This window comes from Scyliorhinus torazame, chromosome 28 (genome assembly GCF_047496885.1).
Source record: "Scyliorhinus torazame isolate Kashiwa2021f chromosome 28, sScyTor2.1, whole genome shotgun sequence".
NCBI lineage: Eukaryota > Metazoa > Chordata > Chondrichthyes > Carcharhiniformes > Scyliorhinidae > Scyliorhinus > Scyliorhinus torazame.
The window spans coordinates 32146891-32172416 of NC_092734.1; the positions used below are offsets into that span (position 1 = coordinate 32146891).

Genomic DNA, 25526 nt, shown 5'->3' on the forward strand with positions numbered 1-25526 from the left:
GGGGAGCAGAGGTGGGGGGGAGGGGGGAGCGGAGGTGGGGGAGGAGCAGAGGAGGGGAGCAGAGGAGGGGAGTGGGGGAGGAGCAGGGGTGGGGGAGGGGGGGGGGAGGAGGAGGTGCGGAGGAGCGGGGGTGGCGGAGGGGGAGGAGCGGAGGTGGGGGGGGAGGAGCGGAGGTGGGGGAGGAGCGGAGGTGGGGGGCGGGGGAGGAGCGGAGCAGGGGGAGGAGCGGGGGAGGGGGGGTGGCGGAGGAGTGGAGGTGGCGGAGGGGGAGGAGCGGGGGCGGGGGAGGAGCGGAGGTGGGGGGGGCGGGGGAGGAGCGGAGGTGGGGGGGCGGGGGAGGAGCGGAGGAGGGGGCGGGGGAGGAGCGGGGGAGGAGCGGAGGAGGGGGGGCGGGGGAGGAGCGGGGGGGGCGGGGGAGGAGCGGAGGAGGGGGGGGCGGGGGAGGAGCGGAGGAGGGAGGGGGCGGGGGAGGAGCGGAGCAGGGGGGCGGGGGAGGAGCGGAGGATGGGGTGGGGAGCAACGGAGGGGAGGTTGGGGAGGAGATGGGGAGGATCGGAGGAGGGGGTGGGGAGGAATGAGGTGAGGAAGGGCTGCGGGTGGAGTAGGGGAAGCACGGTCGGGGAGGGGGGTTTGGGGGTGGGGGGTTGGTGGTCAGGCATAGGGTGGGGGAGATGGGGAGGGGGGGGAAGGTGGGGATGATGGTGTGGGTGGGGAGGCCGTAGTGGAGGAGGGGAGATGGGGGGCGGGGGGGGTTTGGAGTGGAGGTGTGGGTTGAGGGGGTGGGAGTAGCAGAATAGGGGGTTGGAGGAGGGGAGGGGCTAAATAGACTAATAAAATGCATTTATCTGGCCCTGTGGAAGTGATTGTCAGAAACATTTTTCTTCTCACTAAAATTTTTTTGATTTTCTCCTCTTTGTCTCTGTTCCAGATGTGCCATTTGGAGGTGCCAAAGCTGGAGTGAAGATTAACCCAAAGACGTACACAGTAAGTAGTATTGACCTGTAAGCCTTTTGCATTTACTTGTAACTTGTTCCTTGCTGTGTAAGTAAATATGGCTCATACTGGGTGGGCAGATAATTCCATTTAAAACTTTACTGTACTGAGTATTTGACAAGCGGTCGAAAACTGGGGATGTTACCCCTTTATCACAGTCAGTGTCTACTGATCCATCCCTTACGTGTCAATTAATTGCGATTGTTGTGACAATGAAAGCAGTTGACAAACTTTTGTCCCCCAGTACTGAGTGCAGAAGTGATTTTAACTTAAACCTGTTTGTTATAACTTCTGCTTGAGAAGAAATATCTATGGTGCAATTTTCTGCTCCTGATGAGCTTGTGACCTCTGAATAGGCTGGACATCCAAGAAAAAAATGGAGTAAGATTTCTTAAGTGCCCTGTTGATATGGTTTCTCTTTCGTAATACGCTGGAGATATTAGGAGAACCTGATAATTATTGTAAATTCCTCTTGAAGGCTTGGAGGAAGGGGTCGCAAAGAGCTATCTCATTTTCTTCGTTTTGTAAAAGTAACCATATAACAGCAACCAAATGCAGCTGAAAATACAAATAATTGAACATTTTGATTACATTAGACAATGGGATTAAAAATGAGGAAACAAAACCGCCTTCAAACTGAAACAACAATATTCCCCAATTCAATTAAGTACCGAAAGACATCTGAAAGGAAATCTGTTCGTGATTGCCAGCATTCCGAGGTGTTATGAAGTATCACATTTTTTATGCACGGTGAATTGCGAAATGAACCCTCAGGTTATCAGTTTCAAAAGATCACCAATTCCCTCACCCTCCCACATCAGGCATGAGGGCGACTGTGCGAAGTCCATGGTCATTAGCATCTCCTGATTAGTTTATAGTCAGAGATTTGCTCCAGTTGTTATTCATATATATTCTTGCATAAATATGCATATTCTTGCATATTCTTCACCTTTTTAAAGAAACAAAATCCATGTTCAGGTTCTTGGATGGAATACAGCTTCTGTTACTTATATTAGAGGTACTATAGATGATCCTCCTTTTATTTAAAAAAAATGTTTTATTTGGGTATTTGTAATTTAATAATAACAATAACAACAGAAAAGAAAGTGAATCCAAACATAAAGGTAGTACATACATCATTTCCATCCCTAACAAATCCCACCTACCCTTAACAGAAAATAGCCTAACTGCCCCCCCCCCCGGATTATCACCTCTGCTAGGGCGGCATGTGGTGCAGTGGTTAGCACTGTTGCCTCATGGCGCTGAGGACCTGGGTTCGAATCCCGGCCCTGGGTCACTGTCCGTGTGGAGTTTGCCCATTCTCCCCGTGCTTGTGTGGGTTTCACCCCCCAATCCAAAGATGTGCAGGGTAGGTGGATTGGCCACGCTAAATTGCCCCTTAATTGGAAAAAAAAAATTGGGTACTCTCAATTTATTTAAAAAAAAAAAAAATTTATTGCCTCTGCTGACAGTTAATTTTCCCCGAAGAAGTCGATAAACGGCTGCCACCTCCCGACAAACCCTCTTTGCGAATTGGATTTCTCAAGACTCAGAAACCCAGCCAAGTTGCTAACCAAGGTCTCTGATTTTGGGGGCTTCGAGTCTGTCCACGCTAGCAATGTCCGTCTCCAGGCTACCAGGGAGGCAAAGGCCAAACCGTCAGCCTCTCTCGCCCCCTGGACTCCCGGATCTTCCGACACCCCAAAAAACCGCCACCTCTGGACTCGGCACCACCCATATTTTAAGCGTGGGCATGACATCTGCAAAACCCTGCCAGAATCCCCGAAGCTTCGGGCATGGACATGCTTTGCTGCCCCCCCCCCCCCCCGTACACCTCGCACACCTGTCCTCTACCCCAAAATACTTGCTCATCCAGGCCACCATCATGTATGCCCGGTGAGGGCAGCATGGTGGCGCAGTGCGTTAGCCCTGCTGCCTCACGGCGCCAAATCTCAGGTTCGATCCCGGCTCTGGGTCACTGTCCGTGTGGAGTTTGCACATTCTCCCCGTGTTTGCGTGGGTTTCACCCCCACAACCAAAGATGTGCAGGGTAGGTGGATTGGCCACGCTAAATTGGCCCTTAATTGGAAAAAATGATTTGGGTACTCTTTATTAAAAAAAAAAAAAATTTTTTTTAACATGTATGCTCGGTGAACTATCTTAAGTCACCTGAGGAAGGAGCAGCGCTCCGAAAGCTAGTGACATCGAAACAAACCTGTTGGACTTTAACCTGGTGTTGTAAAACTTCTTACTGTGCTCACCCCAGTCCAACGCCGGCATCTCCACATCATATCTTAAGTTGTATCAGGCTAAGACAGGCACATGATGAGGAGGTGTTAATTCTGCTCAAAGCATCCGCCCACAGACCCGCCTCTCTTCTCCCCCACCCCCCACCCCCACCCCAGCTCAATTTTCACTTCCCCTTTAGCTCCTCTATCCGAGTTTCCTCCGACTCCAAAAGCTCTTTGTAGATGTCCGATACCTTCCCCTCTCCCACCCCCGTTCTGGAAACTACCCTGTCCTGTATCCCCTTGGCAGGAGGAGCGGAAAGGTCAAAATCTGCCTTTGCAAAAAATCACGCACCTGCAGATACCTGAATCCATTTCCTGGTGGCAGTTCAAACTTCTCCTCTAAATCCTTCAAGCAAGGGAAGCTCCCATCTATGAATAGGTCCCCCATCCTCTCAGTCCCTACTCTCTGCCATCTCCAAAACACCCCATCCAGCCTTCCCGGTACAAACCGATGGTTGTTGTAAATCGGGGCCCAGACCGATACCTCCTCCAGTCTCGTATGTTTCTTCCACTACCACCAGACTCTCGGGGCCGCCACTACCACCGGGCTTGTGGAGTACCGGGCCGGCGAGAACGGCAGAGGTGCCGTTATCAATGCCCAGACTTGTGTCCTTTCATGATGCTGCCTCCACTCGCTCCCCCCCACCATCACTTCCTACCCACCTCCCAATCATGGCTATATTTTCCGCTCAGTAATAGTTGCTAAAGTTCGGCAGTGCCAACCCACCCTCCTCTCTACTATGCTCCAGCAACACTTCTTCACTTGCAGAGTTTTTCCCGCCCATGCAAAGCCCAAAATCACCATGTTTAACCGCTTAAAAAGACCCTTGGGATAAAGATGGGGAGGCACTGGAAAATACACAGAAATCTGGGCAGGACCGACATTTTCATGGTCTGTACCCTCCCTGCCAGTGACTGTGTTTGTCTTGTCCAGCCTTACAAATCTTATTGAATTCTTTGAGGAGGTGACCAAGCATGTGGATGAAGGTAAAGCAGTGGATGTAGTGTACATGGATTTTAGTAAGGCATTTGATAAAGTTCCCCATGGTAGGCTTCTGCACAAAGTAAGGAGGCATGGGATAGTGGGAAATTTGGCCAGTTGGATAACGAACTGGCTAACCGATAGAAGTCAGAGAGTGGTGGTGGATGGCAAATATTCAGCCTGGATCCCAGTTACCAGTGGTGTACCGCAGGGATCAGTTCTGGGTCCTCTGCTGTTTGTGATTTTCATTAATGACTTGGATGAGGGAGTTGAAGGGTGGGTCAGTAAATTTGCAAACGATACGAAGATTGGTGGAGTTGTGGATAGTAAGGAGGGCTGTTGTCGGCTGCAAAGAGACATAGATAGGATGCAGAGCTGGGCTGAGAAGTGGCAGATGGAGTTTAACCCTGAAAAGTGTGAGGTTGTCCATTTTGGAAGGACAAATATGAATGCGGAATACAGGATTAACGGTAGAGTTCTTGGCATTGTGGAGGAGCAGAGAGACCTTGGGGTCTATGTTCATACATCTTTGAAAGTTGCCACTCAAGTGGATAGAGCTGTGAAGAAGGCCTATGGTGTGCTCGCGTTCATTAACAGAGGGATTGAATTTAAGAGCCGTGAGGTGATGATGCAGCTGTACAAAACTTTGGTAAGGCCACATTTGGAGTACTGTGTACAGTTCTGGTCGCCTCATTTTAGGAAGGATGTGGAAGCTCTGGAAAAGGTGCAAAGAAGATTTACCAGGATGTTGCCTGGAATGGAGAGTAGGTCTTACGAGGAAAGGTTGAGGGTGCTAGGCCTTTTCTCATTAGAGCGGAGAAGGATGAGGGGCGACTTGAATAGAGGTTTATAAGATGATCAGGGGAATAGATAGAGTAGACAGTCAGAGACTTTTTCCCCAGGTGGAACACACCATTACAAGGGGACATAAATTTAAGGTGAAAGGTGGAAGATATAGGAGGGATATCAGAGGTAGGTTCTTTACCCAGAGAGTAGTGGGGGCATGGAATGCACTGCCTGTGGAAGTAGTTGAGTCGGAAACATTAGGGACCTTCAAGCAGCTGTTGGATAGGTACATGGATTACGGGAAAATGATATAGTGTAGATTTATTTGTTCTTAAGGGCAGCACGGTAGCATTGTGGATAGTATAATTGCTTCACAGATCCATGGTCCCAGGTTCGATTCCGGCTTGGGTCATTGTCTGTGCGGAGTCTGCACGTCCTCCCCGTGTCTGCGTGGGTTTCCTCCGGGTGCTCCGGTTTCCTCCCACAGTCCAAAGATGTGCGGGTTAGGTGAATTGGCCAATGATAAATTGCCCTTAATGTCCAAATTGCCCTTGGTGTTGGGTGGAGGTGTTGAGTTTGGGTAGGGTGCTCTTTCCAAGAGCTGGTGCAGACTCGGGGGGCCAAATGGCCTCCTTCTGCACTGTAAATTCAATGATAATCTATGATTAATCTAGGACAAAGGTTCGGCACAACATCGTGGGCCGAAGGGCCTGTTCTGTGCTGTATTTTCTATGTTCTATGTTCCACTCTCCATGCTATGTAGATGGAATACTAGGTTGCGTTAAACTCGTCAATCAATTGGAATCCATAAATGTCTCGAGAGGGTGTCTTAAATGGGACATTTGACCCTGATTGAGGTTCCAAATATACTAACTAACCAAAATTAAATATCTAGTAGAACAAAGGATGTGATGCCACAATGGAGACACAGTGATGTGGGGATCTGGTATGTGTTTAAATGGCCTGAATTCTGATGAGGACCTGGTATAGAGAATGGAGCAGATAACTGTAGTGCTTCCATGTAATGTATTAGGAAATCTAGCTTTATTTTAAGGGATTTATATTTGTATTGGTAAACATCAGAAATACGGCATTGTTTTAAGTGTATTTAATTTAATATTTCTGTACCTGGAAAGATAAAACCTATGATCAGATTCATGCTGGACAAAGGTGTTTGTATGTGTGGGTGTTGGTTTAAGTTCCAACTGTGTTTCTAGTGTGCTTGGCGAGGGCTGCAGCATGAAGAATAAATAATAGGCGTAAGCATGTGGGTGTTGTTTTGAAAATGGGGCTTTGTAAGGTAGAGAAACTTTTATGTTTTAGTTTAGTTAATCTGATTGGAATTGAACATGGGCAACTCTGCTAGAATCAGTTGGTTTAGAAGGCTAGAGAGGGAACATCTCTCTCCGCCTTATTCTCAGCTCTACCTTTACTGAGCAGTGCTCTGTTCTAGTACCTGTAACCTCAGACTTCTTAATACTTATCTTCATTTCTTTAATTCCCTAACTAGCTGCTCTTCAGATTTCTGCACTTGTTTTCTTAAACATTACTCCAGGATACACTTTTTTTTCTAGAGGGATCATCTCTTGTCAGCTTGGCTAGAAGAAAAGCCCTAAAGGGTTGATGTAAAACCCTGGACTGGATTCACAGTAGAGTAGAAATTTTGTTTAAAATGAAATTAAAATTAAATGAAAATCGCTTATTATCACAAGCAGGCTTCAAATGAAGTTACTGTGAAAAGCCCCTAGTCGCCACATTCCACCGCCTGTTCGGGGAGGCTAGTACAGGAATTGAACCGTGCTGCTGGCCTGCCTTAGCCTTCTTTTAAAGCCAGCTATTTAGCCCAGTGAGCTAAACCAGCCCCTAAAATTGTCATTTGGTAAACTTAGTCATAGAGTCATAGATGTTTACAGCACGGAAACAAGCCCTTCGGCCCAGCTGGTCCATGCCGCCCAGTTTCTATCACAAAGCTAATCCCACTTGCCCACATTTGGCCCCTATCCCTCTATACCCACCCTGCCCATGTAACTGTCTAACCTTTTTGAAAGAAAAAATTGTACCCTCCTCTACCACTGCCTCTGGTAGCTCATTGCAGATGCTCACCACCCTCTTGTGTGAAGAAATTTCCCCTCTGGTCTCTTTTGTATCTCTCCCCTTAAACCTATGCCCTCTAGTTCTAGACTCCTCTACCTTTGGGAAAAGATGTTGGCTATCTACCTTATCTATGCCCTTCATTATAGTCTAGATTTTAGAATGCAAAGCACTGAAGAAAACATAATTGTGAGAATATTTTAAAGCATATTTTTGGGAGTGGAGTTTGGAAATTTTCACATGACAATCGTCTTGAGGGGGGGGGGGGGAGACTCTGTGAAGAAATCCACAGACACAAACTTGGGCTCAGTGGAATGCACATATTTGACCACAGTCATTTTGTGTACTTGTATAAGACCACTGAAGCTCAAGATGCACTTTGTAATCCGTGTTCATCATTAAATCTGTGTGTATTTGTTACGGTGAGGAGAGGGGGGGGGTGGTAAAGGTGTTTTATAGAATCCAACTTTTCATGTTTTTAAAAAAATATATATATTTTTTTCTTGTTAAAATGAATTAGCTGATAATCTGACTGCTCCTCCAGGTTCTATTTTGATAAAGATAAAGGGCGCTGTTCTCTTTTCTCCCCCCCCCCCCTCCCCCCACGCCGGGTGGGAGAATCGCCGGGGCGCCGCACGAATCGCGCCCTGACCCCGCACCCGCTTCTCCCACCCCCCGGAAACCAGTGGCGCGCGATTCGCACCGGGCTGCTCGGAGAACCGGCGAGCAGCGATTCTCCGGCCGGATGGGCCGAGCGGCCGCTACGACACGAAAGGTTCCCGCCGGCGCCGTCCACTTCTGGTCGCTGCCGGCGGGAACTCTGCGGGAATGCTGGTGGGGTGGCCTGTTTGGGGGGGGGGGGGGGGCTCCTTCACCGAGGTGGCCTGGAATGCTGGTGGGGTGGCCTGTTTGGGGGGGGGGGGGGGCTCCTTCACCGAGGGTGGCCTCCAAAGGGGTCTGGCCCGCGATCGGGGCCCACCGATCGGTGGGCTGGCTGCTTTCACCCACCCCCCCCCCCCCCCCCCCCCCCCCCCCCCCGGGCCTACCTCCTTCCGCGCGCGGCCCCAGAACAACGGCTCCATGTTGGTGAGGGGCCGGCATGCGTAAGACGTTACCCGCGCATGCGCAGGATGGCGCGGCCCAACTGCGCATGCGCGGGTTGGTGCCGCGTAAGGACGCTGGAGCGGCGTGAACCCACCCCCTGTGGGTGCCAGAATAGGTCGTGTCCGGGCCCTGTTTGCGCCGTCGTGAAACGCGATGGCGTTCACGACGGCGCGAACAGTTGGCCACAATATCGGAGAATCACCCCCAAAAGGTCTTTTGAGCCAGGATTCCATTCTGGGATCTCCCGTCCAGTTAGAATGTCAACTGGAATTGTAACAAGTGCTTCTAATGAGATATGGGGATCCTTGTCAAAGATGTAGCCCTTCCTGAACTCCATTGGAGATCAGCACAAAGCACGTATGAAAGGAAGGAAGCTCTCCAGCACCAGGATTTAGAACATTCGACTGAAAATGAGACGGGGACAAACACATCCACTACGAATTATACAGCTTAACTACAACCTCTCTCTCATATTGAGAGTGATCTTGTCCGATTCCAGAATATGTTTTGACCAACTAAGATAGCACTGTTAAAATAGGAGCATATTAAGGTTGCACAATGAATAATGAAATGGAGAAATTACTCTGTGCTCAAATATTTAATCAAGGCTGCTTTTTAGGAAAGAACAATGGAGAATTAGTTCAATTCCTTGAATATGAACAATATTGTCTTGGCAAATTTTTAAAGTTTACCGATGGTGTCCTGTAATAATTGATAGGTCGCTGTTCTCTTAGTTGTCCATTGAAAGATGAAAATTAGGACATTATTGTGGATTCAGGTTACCCTGTATTCGGATACTCGAAGCGCCCGTGCAGTTAAAAGGGAAGTGTTTTTAAAAGTTGCAGAAAGTATAAAGTCTAACACCCAAACTGTCGAGTGCAATATCCTTACTCATTAAGACTTGAATATAAAATATCTAATGCAATATCTCATTAACATACCGGCAAAACACTTTGCCAATCCTCTCTATGTTCCAATCTCTTTACAGCCCACCATGCCTTCAAAATGAGAAACACACATTCTAAATATGTGCAGCAAAGATTGAGTGGTGACTAAGAATGGATAATAGTATTCCTGTAATACTCTGGAGGACATTCACATGTTTCCAACTCGCTTTAATGAGAAATAATCTGATGTAATGTTTGAATCGTCATCAGACATGCACACACACAGCCACTGGCTGCCATCCGCCGAGTACATGCCCCTGAGTCTCACACACTCAACTGACTGAAATTGTCATGGATATCCTTGTTTTGAATCCTTCTGTGTGTTCCTCAAGGAAATCACACACCGACACACACATCCATTCCCCCCCCCCCCGGCAACTCCCCACACAAACGCTGCTCTCTCCCCCCGCCCCCCACGCACTCCTAACCCACCCACCCCCACATCCCACATACACACACACACACACTCTGACCTCCCCGCGCCACACACAAACACTGCTCTCGCCCCCCCCCCACACACTCATGACCCCCCACATACATGCACACGCACACACTCTGACCTCACCCCCCCCCCCCGCACTCATACTGCCCCCCCCCAGACACACACACTCTTCCTCCCTTCCACACACTTCCTTCCCTCCCCACGCCACACCTCCTTTCTCCCCCCCCCCCAATCACCTCCCCCCGCCCCCACTCGCACACACTCCTTCCCCCCCCGCACACACCTCCTTCCCCCCCCGCACACACCTCCTTCCCCCCCCGCACACACCTCCTTCCCCCCCCCCCCGCACACCTCCTTCCCCCCCCCCGCACACACCTCCTTCCCCCCCGCACACACCTCCTTCCCCCCCCGCACACACCTCCTTCCCCCCCGCACACACCTCCTTCCCCCCCCGCACACACCTCCTTCCCCCCCCCGCACACACCTCCTTCCCCCCCCCCCGCACACACCTCCTTCCCCCCCCCGCACACACCTCCTTCCCCCCCCCGCACACACCTCCTTCCCCCCCCCGCACACACCTCCTTCCCCCCCGCACACACCTCCTTCCCCCCCAGCACACACCTCCTTCCCCCCCAGCACACACCTCCTTCCCCCCCCGCACACACCTCCTTCCCCCCCCGCACACACCTCCTTCCCCCCCGCACACACCTCCTTCCCCCCCAGCACACACCTCCTTCCCCCCCAGCACACACCTCCTTCCCCCCCCGCACACACCTCCTTCCCCCCCCGCACACACCTCCTTCCCCCCCCGCACACACCTCCTTCCCCCCCGCACACACCTCCTTCCCCCCCGCACACACCTCCTTCCCCCCCCGCACACACCTCCTTCCCCCCCCGCACACACCTCCTTCCCCCCCCCGCGCACCTCCTTCCCCCCCCGCGCACCTCCTTCCCCCCCCCGCGCACCTCCTTCCCCCCGCGCGCACCTCCTTCCCCCCGCGCCACCTCCTTCCCCCCGCGCGCACCTCCTTCCCCCGCGCGCACCTCCTTCCCCCCGCGCGCACCTCCTTCCCCCCGCGCGCACCTCCTTCCCCCCGCGCGCACCTCCTTCCCCCCGCGCGCACCTCCTTCCCCCCGCGCGCACCTGCTTCCCCCCGCGCGCACCTCCTTCCCCCCGCGCGCACCTCCTTCCCCCCGCGCGCACCTCCTTCCCCCCGCGCGCACCTCCTTCCCCCGCGCGCACCTCCTTCCCCCCGCGCGCACCTCCTTCCCCCCGCGCGCACCTCCTTCCCCCCGCGCGCACCTCCTTCCCCCGCGCGCACCTCCTTCCCCCCGCGCGCCACCTCCATCCCCCCGCGCGCACCTCCTTCCCCCCGCGCGCACCTCCTTCCCCCCGCGCGCACCTCCTTCCCCCCGCGCGCACCTCCTTCCCCCCGCGCGCACCTCCTTCCCCCCGCGCGCACCTCCTTCCCCCCGCGCGCACCTCCTTCCCCCCGCGCGCACCTCCTTCCCCCGCGCGCACCTCCTTCCCCCGCGCGCACCTCCTTCCCCCCGCGCGCACCTCCTTCCCCCGCGCGCACCTCCTTCCCCCCGCGCGCACCTCCTTCCCCCCGCGCGCACCTCCTTCCCCCCGCGCGCACCTCCTTCCCCCCGCGCGCACCTCCTTCCCCCCGCGCGCACCTCCTTCCCCCCGCGCGCACCTCCTTCCCCCCGCGCGCACCTCCTTCCCCCCGCGCGCACCTCCTTCCCCCCGCGCGCACCTCCTTCCCCCGCGCGCACCTCCTTCCCCCCGCGCGCACCTCCTTCCCCCCGCGCGCACCTCCTTCCCCCCCGCGCGCACCTCCTTCCCCCCGCGCGCACCTCCTTCCCCCGCGCACCTCCTTCCCCCGCGCGCACCTCCTTCCCCCCGCGCGCACCTCCTTCCCCCGCGCGCACCTCCTTCCCCCCGCGCGCACCTCCTTCCCCCCGCGCGCACCTCCTTCCCCCGCGCGCACCTCCTTCCCCCCGCGCGCACCTCCTTCCCCCCGCGCGCACCTCCTTCCCCCCGCGCGCACCTCCTTCCCCCCGCGCGCACCTCCTTCCCCCCGCGCGCACCTCCTTCCCCCCGCGCGCACCTCCTTCCCCCCGCGCGCACCTCCTTCCCCCCGCGCGCACCTCCTTCCCCCCGCGCGCAACCTCCTTCCCCCGCGCGCACCTCCTTCCCCCCGCGCGCACCTCCTTCCCCCCGCGCGCACCTCCTTCCCCCCGCGCGCACCTCCTTCCCCCCGCGCGCACCTCCTTCCCCCCGCGCGCACCTCCTTCCCCCCGCGCGCACCTCCTTCCCCCCGCGCGCACCTCCTTCCCCCCGCGCGCACCTCCTTCCCCCCGCGCGCACCTCCTTCCCCCCGCGCGCACCTCCTTCCCCCCGCGCGCACCTCCTTCCCCCCGCGCGCACCTCCTTCCCCCCGCGCGCACCTCCTTCCCCCCGCGCGCACCTCCTTCCCCCCGCGCGCACCTCCTTCCCCCGCGCGCACCTCCTTCCCCCCGCGCGCACCTCCTTCCCCCCGCGCGCACCTCCTTCCCCCCGCGCGCACCTCCTTCCCCCCGCGCGCACCTCCTTCCCCCCGCGCGCACCTCCTTCCCCCCGCGCGCACCTCCTTCCCCCCGCGCGCACCTCCTTCCCCCCGCGCGCACCTCCTTCCCCCCGCGCGCACCTCCTTCCCCCCGCGCGCACCTCCTTCCCCCCGCGCGCACCTCCTTCCCCCCGCGCGCACCTCCTTCCCCCCGCGCGCACCTCCTTCCCCCGCGCGCACCTCCTTCCCCCCGCGCGCACCTCCTTCCCCCCGCGCGCACCTCCTTCCCCCCGCGCGCACCTCCTTCCCCCGCGCGCACCTCCTTCCCCCCGCGCGCACCTCCTTCCCCCCGCGCGCACCTCCTTCCCCCCGCGCGCACCTCCTTCCCCCGCGCGCACCTCCTTCCCCCCGCGCGCACCTCCTTCCCCCCGCGCGCACCTCCCTTCCCCCCGCGCGCACCTCCTTCCCCCCGCGCGCACCTCCTTCCCCCCGCGCGCACCTCCTTCCCCCCGCGCGCACCTCCTTCCCCCCGCGCGCACCTCCTTCCCCCCGCGCGCACCTCCTTCCCCCCGCGCGCACCTCCTTCCCCCCGCGCGCACCTCCTTCCCCCCGCGCGCACCTCCTTCCCCCCGCGCGCACCTCCTTCCCCCCGCGCGCACCTCCTTCCCCCCGCGCGCACCTCCTTCCCCCCGCGCGCACCTCCTTCCCCCCGCGCGCACCTCCTTCCCCCCGCGCGCACCTCCTTCCCCCCGCGCGCACCTCCTTCCCCCCGCGCGCACCTCCTTCCCCCCGCGCGCACCTCCTTCCCCCCGCGCGCACCTCCTTCCCCCCGCGCGCACCTCCTTCCCCCCGCGCGCACCTCCTTCCCCCCGCGCGCACCTCCTTCCCCCCGCGCGCACCTCCTTCCCCCCGCGCGCACCTCCTTCCCCCCGCGCGCACCTCCTTCCCCCCGCGCGCACCTCCTTCCCCCGCGCGCACCTCCTTCCCCCCGCGCGCACCTCCTTCCCCCCGCGCGCACCTCCTTCCCCCCGCGCGCACCTCCTTCCCCCGCGCGCACCTCCTTCCCCCCGCGCGCACCTCCTTCCCCCCGCGCGCACCTCCTTCCCCCCGCGCGCACCTCCTTCCCCCCGCGCGCACCTCCTTCCCCCCGCGCGCACCTCCTTCCCCCCGCGCGCACCTCCTTCCCCCCGCGCGCACCTCCTTCCCCCCGCGCGCACCTCCTTCCCCCCGCGCGCACCTCCTTCCCCCCGCGCGCACCTCCTTCCCCCCCGCGCGCACCTCCTTCCCCCCGCGCGCACCTCCTTCCCCCCGCGCGCACCTCCTTCCCCCCGCGCGCACCTCCTTCCCCCCGCGCGCACCTCCTTCCCCCCGCGCGCACCTCCTTCCCCCCGCGCGCACCTCCTTCCCCCCGCGCGCACCTCCTTCCCCCCGCGCGCACCTCCTTCCCCCCGCGCGCACCTCCTTCCCCCCGCGCGCACCTCCTTCCCCCCGCGCGCACCTCCTTCCCCCCGCGCGCACCTCCTTCCCCCCGCGCGCACCTCCTTCCCCCCCGCGCGCACCTCCTTCCCCCCCGCGCGCACCTCCTTCCCCCCGCGCGCACCTCCTTCCCCCCGCGCGCACCTCCTTCCCCCCGCGCGCACCTCCTTCCCCCCCGCGCGCACCTCCTTCCCCCCCCGCGCGCACCTCCTTCCCCCCCCCCCCGCGCGCACCTCCTTCCCCCCCCCCGCGCGCACCTCCTTCCCCCCCCCCCCGCGCGCACCTCCTTCCCCCCCCCCCGCGCGCACCTCCTTCCCCCCCCCCCCGCGCGCACCTCCTTCCCCCCCCCCGCGCGCACCTCCTTCCCCCCGCGCGCACCTCCTTCCCCCCCCCCCCGCGCGCACCTCCTTCCCCCCCCCCGCGCGCACCTCCTTCCCCCCGCGCGCACCTCCTTCCCCCCGCGCGCACCTGCTTCCCCCCGCGCGCACCTCCTTCCCCCCGCGCGCACCTCCTTCCCCCCGCGCGCACCTCCTTCCCCCCGCGCGCACCTCCTTCCCCCCGCGCGCACCTCCTTCCCCCCCGCGCGCACCTCCTTCCCCCCGCGCGCACCTCCTTCCCCCCGCGCGCACCTCCTTCCCCCCCGCGCGCACCTCCTTCCCCCCCCCCCCCCGCGCGCACCTCCTTCCCCCCCCCCCGCGCGCACCTCCTTCCCCCCCCCCCCGCGCGCACCTCCTTCCCCCCCCCCCCCCGCGCGCACCTCCTTCCCCCCCCCCCCGCGCGCACCTCCTTCCCCCCCCCCCGCGCGCACCTCCTTCCCCCCCCCCCCGCGCGCACCTCCTTCCCCCCCCCCCCCCGCGCGCACCTCCTTTCCCCCCCCCCCCCGCGCACCTCCTTTCCCCCCCCCCCGCGCACCTCCTTTCCCCCCCCCCCGCGCACCTCCTTCCCCCCGCGCGCACCTCCTTCCCCCCGCGCGCACCTCCTTCCCCCCGCGCGCACCTCCTTCCGCCCCGCGCGCACCTCCTTCCGCCCGCGCGCACTCTTCCCCCCCCCCCCCCCCCCCCCCTCACCCCAACACGCACTCTGACCTGGCCCCTCACCCCAACACGCACTCTGACCTGGCCCCTCACCCCAACACGCACTCTGACCTGGCCCCTCACCCCAACTCGCACTCTGACCTCTTTTTCCCCCCCCCCCCCCCCCCCCCCCTCACCCCAACACGCACTCTGACCTCTTCTCCCCCCAACACGCACTCTGACCTGGCCCCTCACCCCAACACGCACTCTGACCTGGCCCCTCACCCCAACACGCACTCTGACCCGGCCCCCTCACCCCAACACGCACTCTGACCCGGCCCCTCACCCCAACACGCACTCTGACCTCTCCCCCCCAACCCAACACGCACTCTGACCTCTTCCCCCCCCCCCTCACCCCAACACGCACTCTGACCTCTTCTCTCTCTCCCCCCCCCCCCCCCTCACCCCAACACGCGCTCTGACCTGGCCCCTCACCCCAACTCGCACTCTGACCCGGCCCCTCACCCCAACACGCTCTCTGACCCGGCCCCTCACCCCAACACGCACTCTGACCCGGCCCCTCACCCCAACACGCACTCTGACCTCTCCCCCCCACCCCAACACGCACTCTGACCTCTTCCCCCCCCCCCCCTCACCCCAACACGCACTCTGACCTCTTCCCCCCCCCCCCACCCCAACACGCACTCTGACCTGGCCCCTCACCCCAACACGCACTCTGACCTGGCCCCTCACCCCAACACGCACTCTGACCTGGTCCCTCACCCCAACTCGCACTCTGACCTGGCCCCTCACCCCAACACGCTCTCTGACCCGGCCCCCCACACCAACACGCACTCTGACCTCTTCCCCCCCCTCACCCCAACACGCACTCTGACCTCTTTCCCCCCCCCTCGCCCCAACACGCACTCTGACCTGGCCCCTCACCCCAACACGCTCTCTGACCCGGCCCCTCACCCCAATACGCACTCTGACCCGGCCCCCCACCCCAACACGCACTCTGACCTCTCCCCCGCCCCTCATCCAACACGCACTCTGACCTCCCCCCCCCCCACCCCAACACGCACTCTGACCTCTCCTCCCCCCCCCTCACCCCAACACGCACTCTGACCTCTCCTCCCCCCCCCCCCCTCACCCCAACACGCACTCTGACCTCTCCTCCCCCCCCTCACCCCAACACGCACTCTGACCTCTTTCCCCCCCCCCTCACCCCAACACGCACTCTGACCCGGCCCCTCACCCCAACACGCACTCTGACCCGGCACCTCACCCCAACATGCACTCTGACCCGGCCCCTCACCCCAACACGCACTCTGACCCGGCCCCTCACCCCAACACGCAATCTGACCTCTTCTCCCCCCCCCCCCCCCCCCTCACCCCAACACGCACTCTGACCTCTTCTCCCCCCAACACGCACTCTGACCTGGCCCCTCACCCCAACACGCACTCTGACCTGGCCCCTCACCCCAACACGCACTCTGACCTGGCCCCTCACCCCAACACGCTCTCTGACCCGGCCCCTCACCCCAACACGCACTCTGACCTGGCCCCTCACCCCAACTCGCACTCTGACCTCTTTTCCCCCCCCCCCCCCCCCTCACCCCAACACGCACTCTGACCTCTTCTCCCCCCAACACGCACTCTGACCTGGCTCCTCACCCCAACACGCACTCTGACCTGGCCCCTCACCCCAACACGCACTCTGACCCGGCCCCTCACCCCAACACGCACTCTGACCCGGCCCCTCACCCCAACACGCACTCTGACCTCTCCCCCCAACCCAACACGCACTCTGACCTCTTCCCCCCCCCCCTCACCCCAACACGCACTCTGACCTCTTCTCTCTCTCCCCCCCCCCCCCACCCCAACACGCGCTCTGACCTGGCCCCTCACCCCAACTCGCACTCTGACCTGGCCCCTCACCCCAACACGCTCTCTGACCCGGCCCCTCACCCCAACACGCACTCTGACCCGGCCCTTCACCCCAACACGCACTCTGACCTCTCCCCCCCACCCCAACACGCACTCTGACCTCTTCCCCCCCCCCCCCCCCCCTCACCCCAACACGCACTCTGACCTCTTCCCCCCCCCTCACCCCAACACGCACTCTGACCTGGCCCCTCACCCCAACACGCACTCTGACCTGGTCCCTCACCCCAACTCGCACTCTGACCTGGCCCCTCACCCCAACACGCTCTCTGACCCGGCCCCCCACACCAACACGCACTCTGACCTCTTCCCCCCCCTCACCCCAACACGCACTCTGACCTCTTTCCCCCCCCCCCCCCCCCCCCCCTCGCCCCAACACGCACTCTGACCTGGCCCCTCACCCCAACACGCTCTCTGACCCGGCCCCTCACCCCAATACGCACTCTGACCCGGCCCCCCACCCCAACACGCACTCTGACCTCTCCCCCGCCCCTCATCCAACACGCACTCTGACCTCCCCCCCCCTCGCCCCAACACGCACTCTGACCTCTTCCCCCCCCCCCCCCCCCAACACGCACTCTGACCTCTCCTCCCCCCCCTCACCCCAACACGCACTCTGACCTCTCCTCCCCCCCCCCCCCCTCACCCCAACACGCACTCTGACCTCTCCTCCCCCCCCTCACCCCAACACGCACTCTGACCTCTTCCCCCCCCCCCCCCCCTCACCCCAACACGCACTCTGACCCGGCCCCTCACCCCAACACGCACTCTGACCCGGCCCCTCACCCCAACACGCACTCTGACCCGGCCCCTCACCCCAACACGCACTCTGACCCGGCCCCTCACCCCAACACGCAATCTGACCTCTTCTCCCCCCAACACGCACTCTGACCTGGCCCCTCACCCCAACACGCACTCTGACCTGGCCCCTCACCCCAACACGCACTCTGACCTGGCCCCTCACCCCAACACGCACTCTGACCTGGCCCCTCACCCCAACACGCACTCTGACCTGGCCCCTCACCCCAACTCGCACTCTGACCTCTTTTCCCCCCCCCCCCCCCCCCCTCACACCAACACGCACTCTGACCTGGCCCCTCACCCCAACACGCACTCTGACCTGGCCCCTCACCCCAACACGCACTCTGACCTGGCCCCTCACCCCAACACGCACTCTGACCTGGCCCCTCACCCCAACACGCACTCTGACCTGGCCCCTCTCCCCAACTCGCACTCTGACCTGGCCCCTCACCCCAACACGCTCTCTGACCCGGCCCCCCACCCCAGCACGCACTCTGACCTCTCCCCCGCCCCTCACCCCAACACGCACTCTGACCTCTTTCCCCCCCCCCCCCCCTCACCCCAACACGCACTCCTACCTCTTCTCCCCCCCCCCTCACCCCAACAAGCACTCTGACCTGGCCCCTCACCCCAACTCGCACTCTGACCTGGCCCCTCACCCCAACACGCTCTCTGATCCGGCCCCTCACCCCAACACGCACTCTGACCCGGCCCCTCACCCCAACACGCACTCTGACCTCTCCCCCCCACCCCAACACGCACTCGGACCTCTTCCCCCCCCCCCCCTCACCCCAACACGCACTCTGACCTCTGCTCTCTCTCTCCCCCCCCCCCCCCCCCCTCACCCCAACACGCGCTCTGACCTGGCCCCTCACCCCAACTCGCACTCTGACCTGGCCCCTCACCCCAACACGCTCTCTGACCCGGCCCCTCACCCCAACACGCACTCTGACCCGGCCCCTCACCCCAACACGCACTCTGACCTCTTCCCCCCCACCCCAACACGCACTCTGACCCCTCCCCCCCCCCCTCACCCCAACACGCACTCTGACCTCTTTCCCCCCCCCCCCACCCCAACACGCACTCTGACCTGGCCCCTCACCCCAACACGCACTCTGACCTGGCCCCTCACCCCAACACGCACTCTGACCTGGTCCCTCACCCCAACTCGCACTCTGACCTGGCCCCTCACCCCAACACGCTCTCTGACCTCCCCTCACCCCAACACGCACTCTCTTAACCCCCCACCCCACTCCATGCCCACATTTTCTCTGCCCCCCCCCCCCCCCCCGGGACGCGCACTTCCTTACCCCGCCACGCACACTCCCCCTCACCCCTCTTCAGCCTGCCCCTGCACCCGTTCACACGCATTGCCCCCACTCACAAAAGCGCCCACCATCAACACACTCCCTCAACTCACTCATACACGCCCCCACACACACACACCCGTGCGCACACCCACCCCCCCCCACACACACACACACACCCAGCCCCCCCACCCACACCCTACCACATACACACACCCACACCCCCCCACACACACACCCCCCACACACCCCCCCACACCCCCCACACACACCCCCACACCCCACACACACCCCCACACCCCACACACACCCACACCCCACACCTACCCCCCCACCCCCCACACCTACCCCCCCACACCTACCCCCCCACACCTACCCCCCCACACCTACCCCCCCACACCTACCCCCCCCAACACCTACACCCACCCACCCCACACCCCCACACCCCACCCCCACACCCCCCCACACCCCCCCCACACCCACCCCCCCCACACCCACCCCCCCCACACCCACCCCCCCCCACACCCACCCCCCCCACACCCACCCCCCCTACACCCCCCCCCCACACCCACCCCCCCCCACACCCACACCCCCTCCCCACACCCCCCCCCCCACACCCACCTCCCCCCCCCCACCCACCTCCCCCCCCCCACACCCACCTCCCCCCCCCCACACCCACCTCCCCCCCCCACACCCACCTCCCCCCCCACACCCACCTCCCCCCCCACACCCACCTCCCCCCCCCCCCCCCCCCACACCCACCTCCCCCCCCCCCCCCACCACACCCTCCCCCCCCCCACACCCTGAAATTGAAGCAGGAGGAGGCAATACGGCCCTTCGAGCCTGTTCTACTATTTAATAATCTTTATTCGTGTCACAAGTAGCATTGCATTAACTCTGCAATGAAGTTACTGTGAAAATCCACTAGCCGCTGCATTCCGGCACCTGTTCATGTACATAGAGGGAGAATTCAGAATGTCCAATTCACCTAACAAGCAGGTCGTTCAGCACTTATGGGAGCGCGTGGAGGAAATTTGCCAGAAATTACCCCGAAGATTTCATACATGATAAGCAAAATGACCCATTGATGTGGAGAAGCGTGTTGCATTGAATATTTTGTATTAAGCGAGCAAACTGGGAAGAACTCAGGCCATCAACAGAAAGAAGAAAAATCTAGGCTTCAAAACTGAGTCCCAGGTTTGATTCTGACCTTGGGTGACTGTCTGTGTGGAGTTTGCATGTTCTCCCCGTGTTTTTTTTTTAAAAATCATTTTGCGGGATGGAAGCGTCGCTGGTTAGGCCAGCATTTATTGTCGTCGTCCCCCCCCCTAGTTTCCCATCAGAAGATGATGGTGAGTTGCCTTCTACAACCGCTGCAGTCCTTGAGATGAAGGTACACCCACTGTGCTGTTAGGGAGGGAGTTCCAGGATGTTGCACCAGCGATAGTGAAGGAAAGGTGATAAATTTCCAAGTCAGAGGGAGAGTGTCTACGTGGGTTTCCTCCCACGGTCCAAAGATGTGCAGGTTAGGTGGAATGGCCATGAGAAACAGCTCCTTAGTTTCCAAAGGTTAGATAGAGTTGCGGGCATAGTGCATGGAAGTGGGCCTGAGTAGGGTGGTCTTTTGTTGAGTCGGTGCATACACAATGGGCCAAATGGCTTCCTGCACTGTAGGGATTCTTTAAAGACCAGTTGAACTTGCTTTGTACGTACTGTGGAAAAAAAACATTAATCTTTGGCCTCCCCATGAACACGTGTGAAAGACCCAACATCCAATTTACATCACAGGGTGACCCTACTGTTACACTCCTGGGTTACACTGTCAGATTCTTAGATGCTGGATGGTATGAGCACAACCCTGAACATAAAGATGCTGCAACAGTTTATTGAAGTGACCAGCAGTACTTTGGTGAATACCTACAGCAAGACCCGTGTTTGAAACACAGCCCTGCTCCAACATTGGCTAAGTGTAAAGCTGTGACTCGGGGTTGAGCCCTGACACTTCGGTGCAGAAACGAGGAGGTACTGTCTTTCAGATGAGACATTAAATCCAAAGCCTTGTCTGCCTTCTGAAGTGGATGTAAAAGATTTTATGGCACTATCTTAAAATAGATCATGGGGAGTTCCCTTTGGTGTCCTAGCCAAAAGCTATCCTTTGATCAACATTTCAAGAGCAGATTATTTGTCACTATCTCATCACTTGTATGTAAATTTTCTGCCACATTTCCTTTATTACAGCAACGGTTGCATTTCAAAGAGTACTTGGTGGCTGTAGAATGCTTTATTATAATGCCCCAGGATATCTCAATTTAATTTTGTTTTTAATATTCTATCTCCAAAACCATTTTGTATTGCCCTTTTTTTAGCTAATTCCCAGGGTCTTTTAATACTGTGGATGCTTTCTATATTACCCGATATTCATTTAATTATCTTCTATTTAAACAATAAATGCTTTGTAGCTTTTCGTTTGCAGTCTAATTTGATTTACTCTGTTAAAGTAATGCAAGTATAATAATGGAACATTTTTGGATGCTCGTACCATCTTTGCAACCATTTGCCTGGATAGAGAGTATTGTTAGTTGAATTAGATTTTGAATCTTAAAAGAGTGAAGAGAAAATGTCCAGTGCTGAACATCTAAAACCGGGTTTGGCTGGTTCATGCCTGAACCCAAGGAAAGACCCTAGTTCGAAGCAGCGTTGAGTCACGTTTTAGTCTGTGTAGAGATTTGTGTTTCACCATCGGACGTCCCAGACTGACACTCTTTCCCCAATATTGCAGGATTCTGAATTGGAAAAAATTACGAGAAGGTTTACCATTGAGCTGGCAAAGAAAGGATTCATTGGTAAGTTTGTGGAGAATTCTTTTTGGCAATTTTATATTTTTGTGCAATACCCATCAGGCTGTTTGTTCACTGGAAGCTGCCCCGTTCAAATTGTGGCTTGCATTAAATAGCACCAAACCAGCAGACAATTGTTCCTGTGTTTTATCTGAACGGATCTGACCACCTGGATCTCTAATTGTAGTTGCACAGCGAACAAGTGGAAATTTTTACTGATGGCCTATATAGCAAGTTGAGTCCCTTAACTTGCTAGAAGAGAAAAGTTTAGAGAGGGACTTATTTCTCCAGAGGCAGCAAATAGCTTATAGTGCAGACCCGTCTATCTGAAGGGTGTTTAGATGTGGGTAGCAGCATCCCACAGGGTTCAATTCCAGGGCGGCTTGTCATCTGTTTGCATCAGTGAGTTTGGAAATCGGGTTGGAGCGAATGGTATCTTGTTGTATTGTCAGACGATACTAAATCACAGGCAGAAGTAATTGTCAGGAACAAAGGAAGCTGCAAGGGACTATTGACAACTGGGCAAGAGGAAGGCAGGTGGAATTTGGTTAGTGAAGGGGTATGTTTTTATTTTAAAAGTAATACTTTTGGGAGATGGTGTGTTAGAGCAGAACAATTTGGTGCTTCAGGTAAACAAGACATTGAGAGCAATGCCTCCAGCAGATGAGATGGATTTATTTAAAAACAACACCAATGGACTACTGGAGTTTTATGGCAAGAGGTATAGGATTTAAGGTGAGGCGTAATGGTCAACCTGTGTAAAACCTTAGGCAGAGCATAGTTGGTGAACCCAGTTTTGCACTGCACACCATAAGAAGGATACTGAGGTAATAGCGAGGGTTTAGCCCAGGGTTGCAGAAATAAAAGTACAAAAAGACTGCAGATGCTGGAACTGCGAAATAGAGACAATTACTTCTTAAAATAAATTTAGAGTACCCAATTCATTTTTTCCAATTAAGGGGCAATTTAGCGTAGCCAATCCACCTAGCCTGCACATCTTTGGGTTGTGGGGGCGAAACCCACGGAAGCACGGGGAGAATGTGCAAACTCCACACGGACAGTGACCCAGAGCCGGGATCGAACCTGGGACCTCGGCGCCGTGAGGCATCAGGGCTAACCCACTGTGCTACCGTGCTGCCCCTGGAGACAATTACTTGGCAGGTTTGGCAGGACCTGTTGTCAGACAGGTTGATGACTTAATCTCCTCTCTTCCAGTAAAAACAACTAAGTGCTGAGTTGATGCTGTATTTAATATTTATGGAAGGACAGGATAGAGTAAATAGAAACAGAGCATGTCCCAGTAATTTGAGAGCAAGGCATGTAGATATGAAAAAGGAGAAATGGTTGGAGAGCAAAAAGTCCTCTTGTTTGTGGAAGGTCTAAGACAGGAAGGGAATATACAGTGAATGGCAGAACCCTCAGGAGTATTGACAGGTCCACAGGTCACTGAAAGGGGCAACACAGGTGGAGAAGTTAGTCAAGAAGGCATATGGCATGCTTGCCTTCATTGGTCGGGACATTGAGTATAAAAATTGGCAAGTCATGATGCAGCTGTATAGAATCTTAGTTAGGCCACACTTGGAGTATAGTGTTCAATTCTGGTCGCCGCACTACCAGAAGGATGTGGAGGCTTTAGAGAGGGTACAGAAGAGATTTACCAGGATGTTGCCTGGTCAGGAGGGTATTAGCTATGAGGAGAGGTTGAATAAACTTGGTTTGTTTTCACTGGAACGAAGGAGGTTGAGGGGTGATCTGATAGAGGTCTACAAAATTATGAGGGGCATAGACAGTGTGGATAGTCAGAGGCTTTTCCCCAGGGTAGAGGGGTCAATTACTAGGGGGTGTAGGTTTAAGGTGCGAGGGGCAAGGTTTAGAGGAGATGTACGAGGCATGTTATTTTACACACCGGGTAGTGGGTGCCTGGAACTCGCTGCCGGAGGTGGTGGAAGCAGAGACGATTGTGACGTTTAAGGGGCATCTTGATAAATACATGAATAGGATGGGAATAGAGGGAGGATACGGATCCTGGAAATGTAGAAGATCGTGGGTCAGCCCCCCCCCCCCAACCCGGGCCGGATCCCCCCCCGCGCGGATTCCCCCCCCCCCCCCCCAGGACTCCGCAGACCACCCTCAGAGCCAGGTCCCGCCGGTATAGACCTTGTGTAGTTCATGGCAGCCGCTCGGCCCATCGGGGACCGGAGAATCGCCGGGGGGGGGGGGGCGGGGGGGGGCGCTGCCAACGGCCCCCGACCAGCGCGATCCCCGCCAAAAAACGAGCCGGAGAATTCGTCAGCCGACGTCGGAGTGCATCTCTTTTTTTAATTTTCCAATGTTAGCTCACCAATTGTCTATCCATGCCAGTATGTTACCCCTACACTAATAGCTTTTATTTTCCGCAATAAACTTTGATACTGCTCCTTATCAAATGTCTCTGGAAATCTAAATACAGTATATCCACTGGTTCCCCTTTACCCACAGCACAAGTTACTTCTTCGGAGAGCTCCAATAAATGAGCTAAATGTGATTTCCCTTTCACAAATCTATGTTGCCTCTGTCTGATTGCCTTCAATTTATCTATAACTCTGCTATAACACCTTTAATAGCTTTTAACATTTTCCCTGTGACAAACGTTAAGCCAATGTGTCAACTACCTCGCCAGACCCTTTTAAGACCCTAGGATGAAATCCATCAGGAAGCAGTTCCAACAATTGGCTCAGTACCACTTCCCTGGTGATTGTAACTTTCTTGAGTTTGTTTCCTTCCATTTCCTGATTTACAGCTATTTCAAAATGTTATTTGTATCCTCTATAATCAAGACTAATGCAAAGTACCTGTTCAATTCATCTGTCTTCTCCTTATTTTCCATTATTAATTCTCCAGACCCGATCTCTATAGGATCAAAACTCACTTTAACGCTTTTTTTTGTCAAAATAGCTAGAGGAACTCCTATATAAATTTCTAGCTTGCTTTCTCTCGTACTCTAATAAATTTTCCCCTCCTTATTCTTTGATTTTTTTTATGTTCTGTACTATTTTCTGACCTACCACTCAACCTTGCATAATGATATGCTTTTTCTTTAAATTTGATCCAAACTTTAACTTTTTTTAGTTAACCATGGACAGTGGATCCTCCACATTTTCTTTCTCGTTTTAATATATCGATTCTGTGCATTCTAGAATATCACCTTGGATGTCTGCCACTGCATCTCTTTTTTAAATTTTCCAATTAAGGGGCAATTTAGCACGGCCAATCCACCTATCCTGCACATCTTTGGGTTGTGGGGGTGAGACCCACGCAGACACGGGGAGAATGTGCAAACTCCACACGGACAGTGACCCAGGACCGGGATTCAAACCCAGGTCCTCAGCACCGTGAAGCAGCAGTGCTAACCACTGTGCCACCGTCCTGCCACTGCATCTCTATTAACCTAATTCGCCTGAGGGCAGTCTTCATATGCAATTCTCTGGAAGCTACTTGATCACACAGAAAATGGTGCTTCATCATATCCTGCTTGACCTGAACTTGTGCATTACCCAATTTGGAACAGTTATGTTCTGATAATTATAAATGCTGGGCTAAAATCCCAGAGAGCAAGGAAAGATAAATGTTCTGATAATTGTAAATGCTGGGCTAGAAACCCAGACGGCAAGGAAAAATAAATTAATCAGAATGGTTTTTGAAAGCCGTCGGGCAAGAAAACCTGCCAACCGTTCCCATTCTGCCCACGTGTGACTCCAAATGGTTGACTCATAATGCCCAAAGGCAACTCGAAGATGGGCAATAAATGCTGTCACTAAAACAAATGTCTTTTAAAAAATCTTTTTTCCCCCTCCTGTCTAAGCTTCACCTGTGTGTAAGTGTATATGTCTGTCTCTGTTCATTCCATGCAGATTTATAGGTGAAATTATAAATGCTGCCTGTTTAACTTAAAATCAGTGTAAAGAGTTACCTGTTTCT

The 25526-nt window shown here is 57.3% G+C and overlaps 1 protein-coding gene across 1 annotated transcript in view; it reads left to right on the plus strand.

The window, feature by feature from the left end:
- LOC140403666 (glutamate dehydrogenase 1, mitochondrial-like) overlaps positions 1-25526 on the plus strand; it is a 138522-nt gene that overhangs the window by 56002 nt on the left and 56994 nt on the right. The window contains exons 3-4 of the mRNA XM_072491826.1: positions 929-984; positions 21512-21575. Coding sequence (XP_072347927.1) covers positions 929-984; positions 21512-21575 — 120 coding nt within the window. The remainder of the gene's footprint in view (positions 1-928; positions 985-21511; positions 21576-25526) is intronic.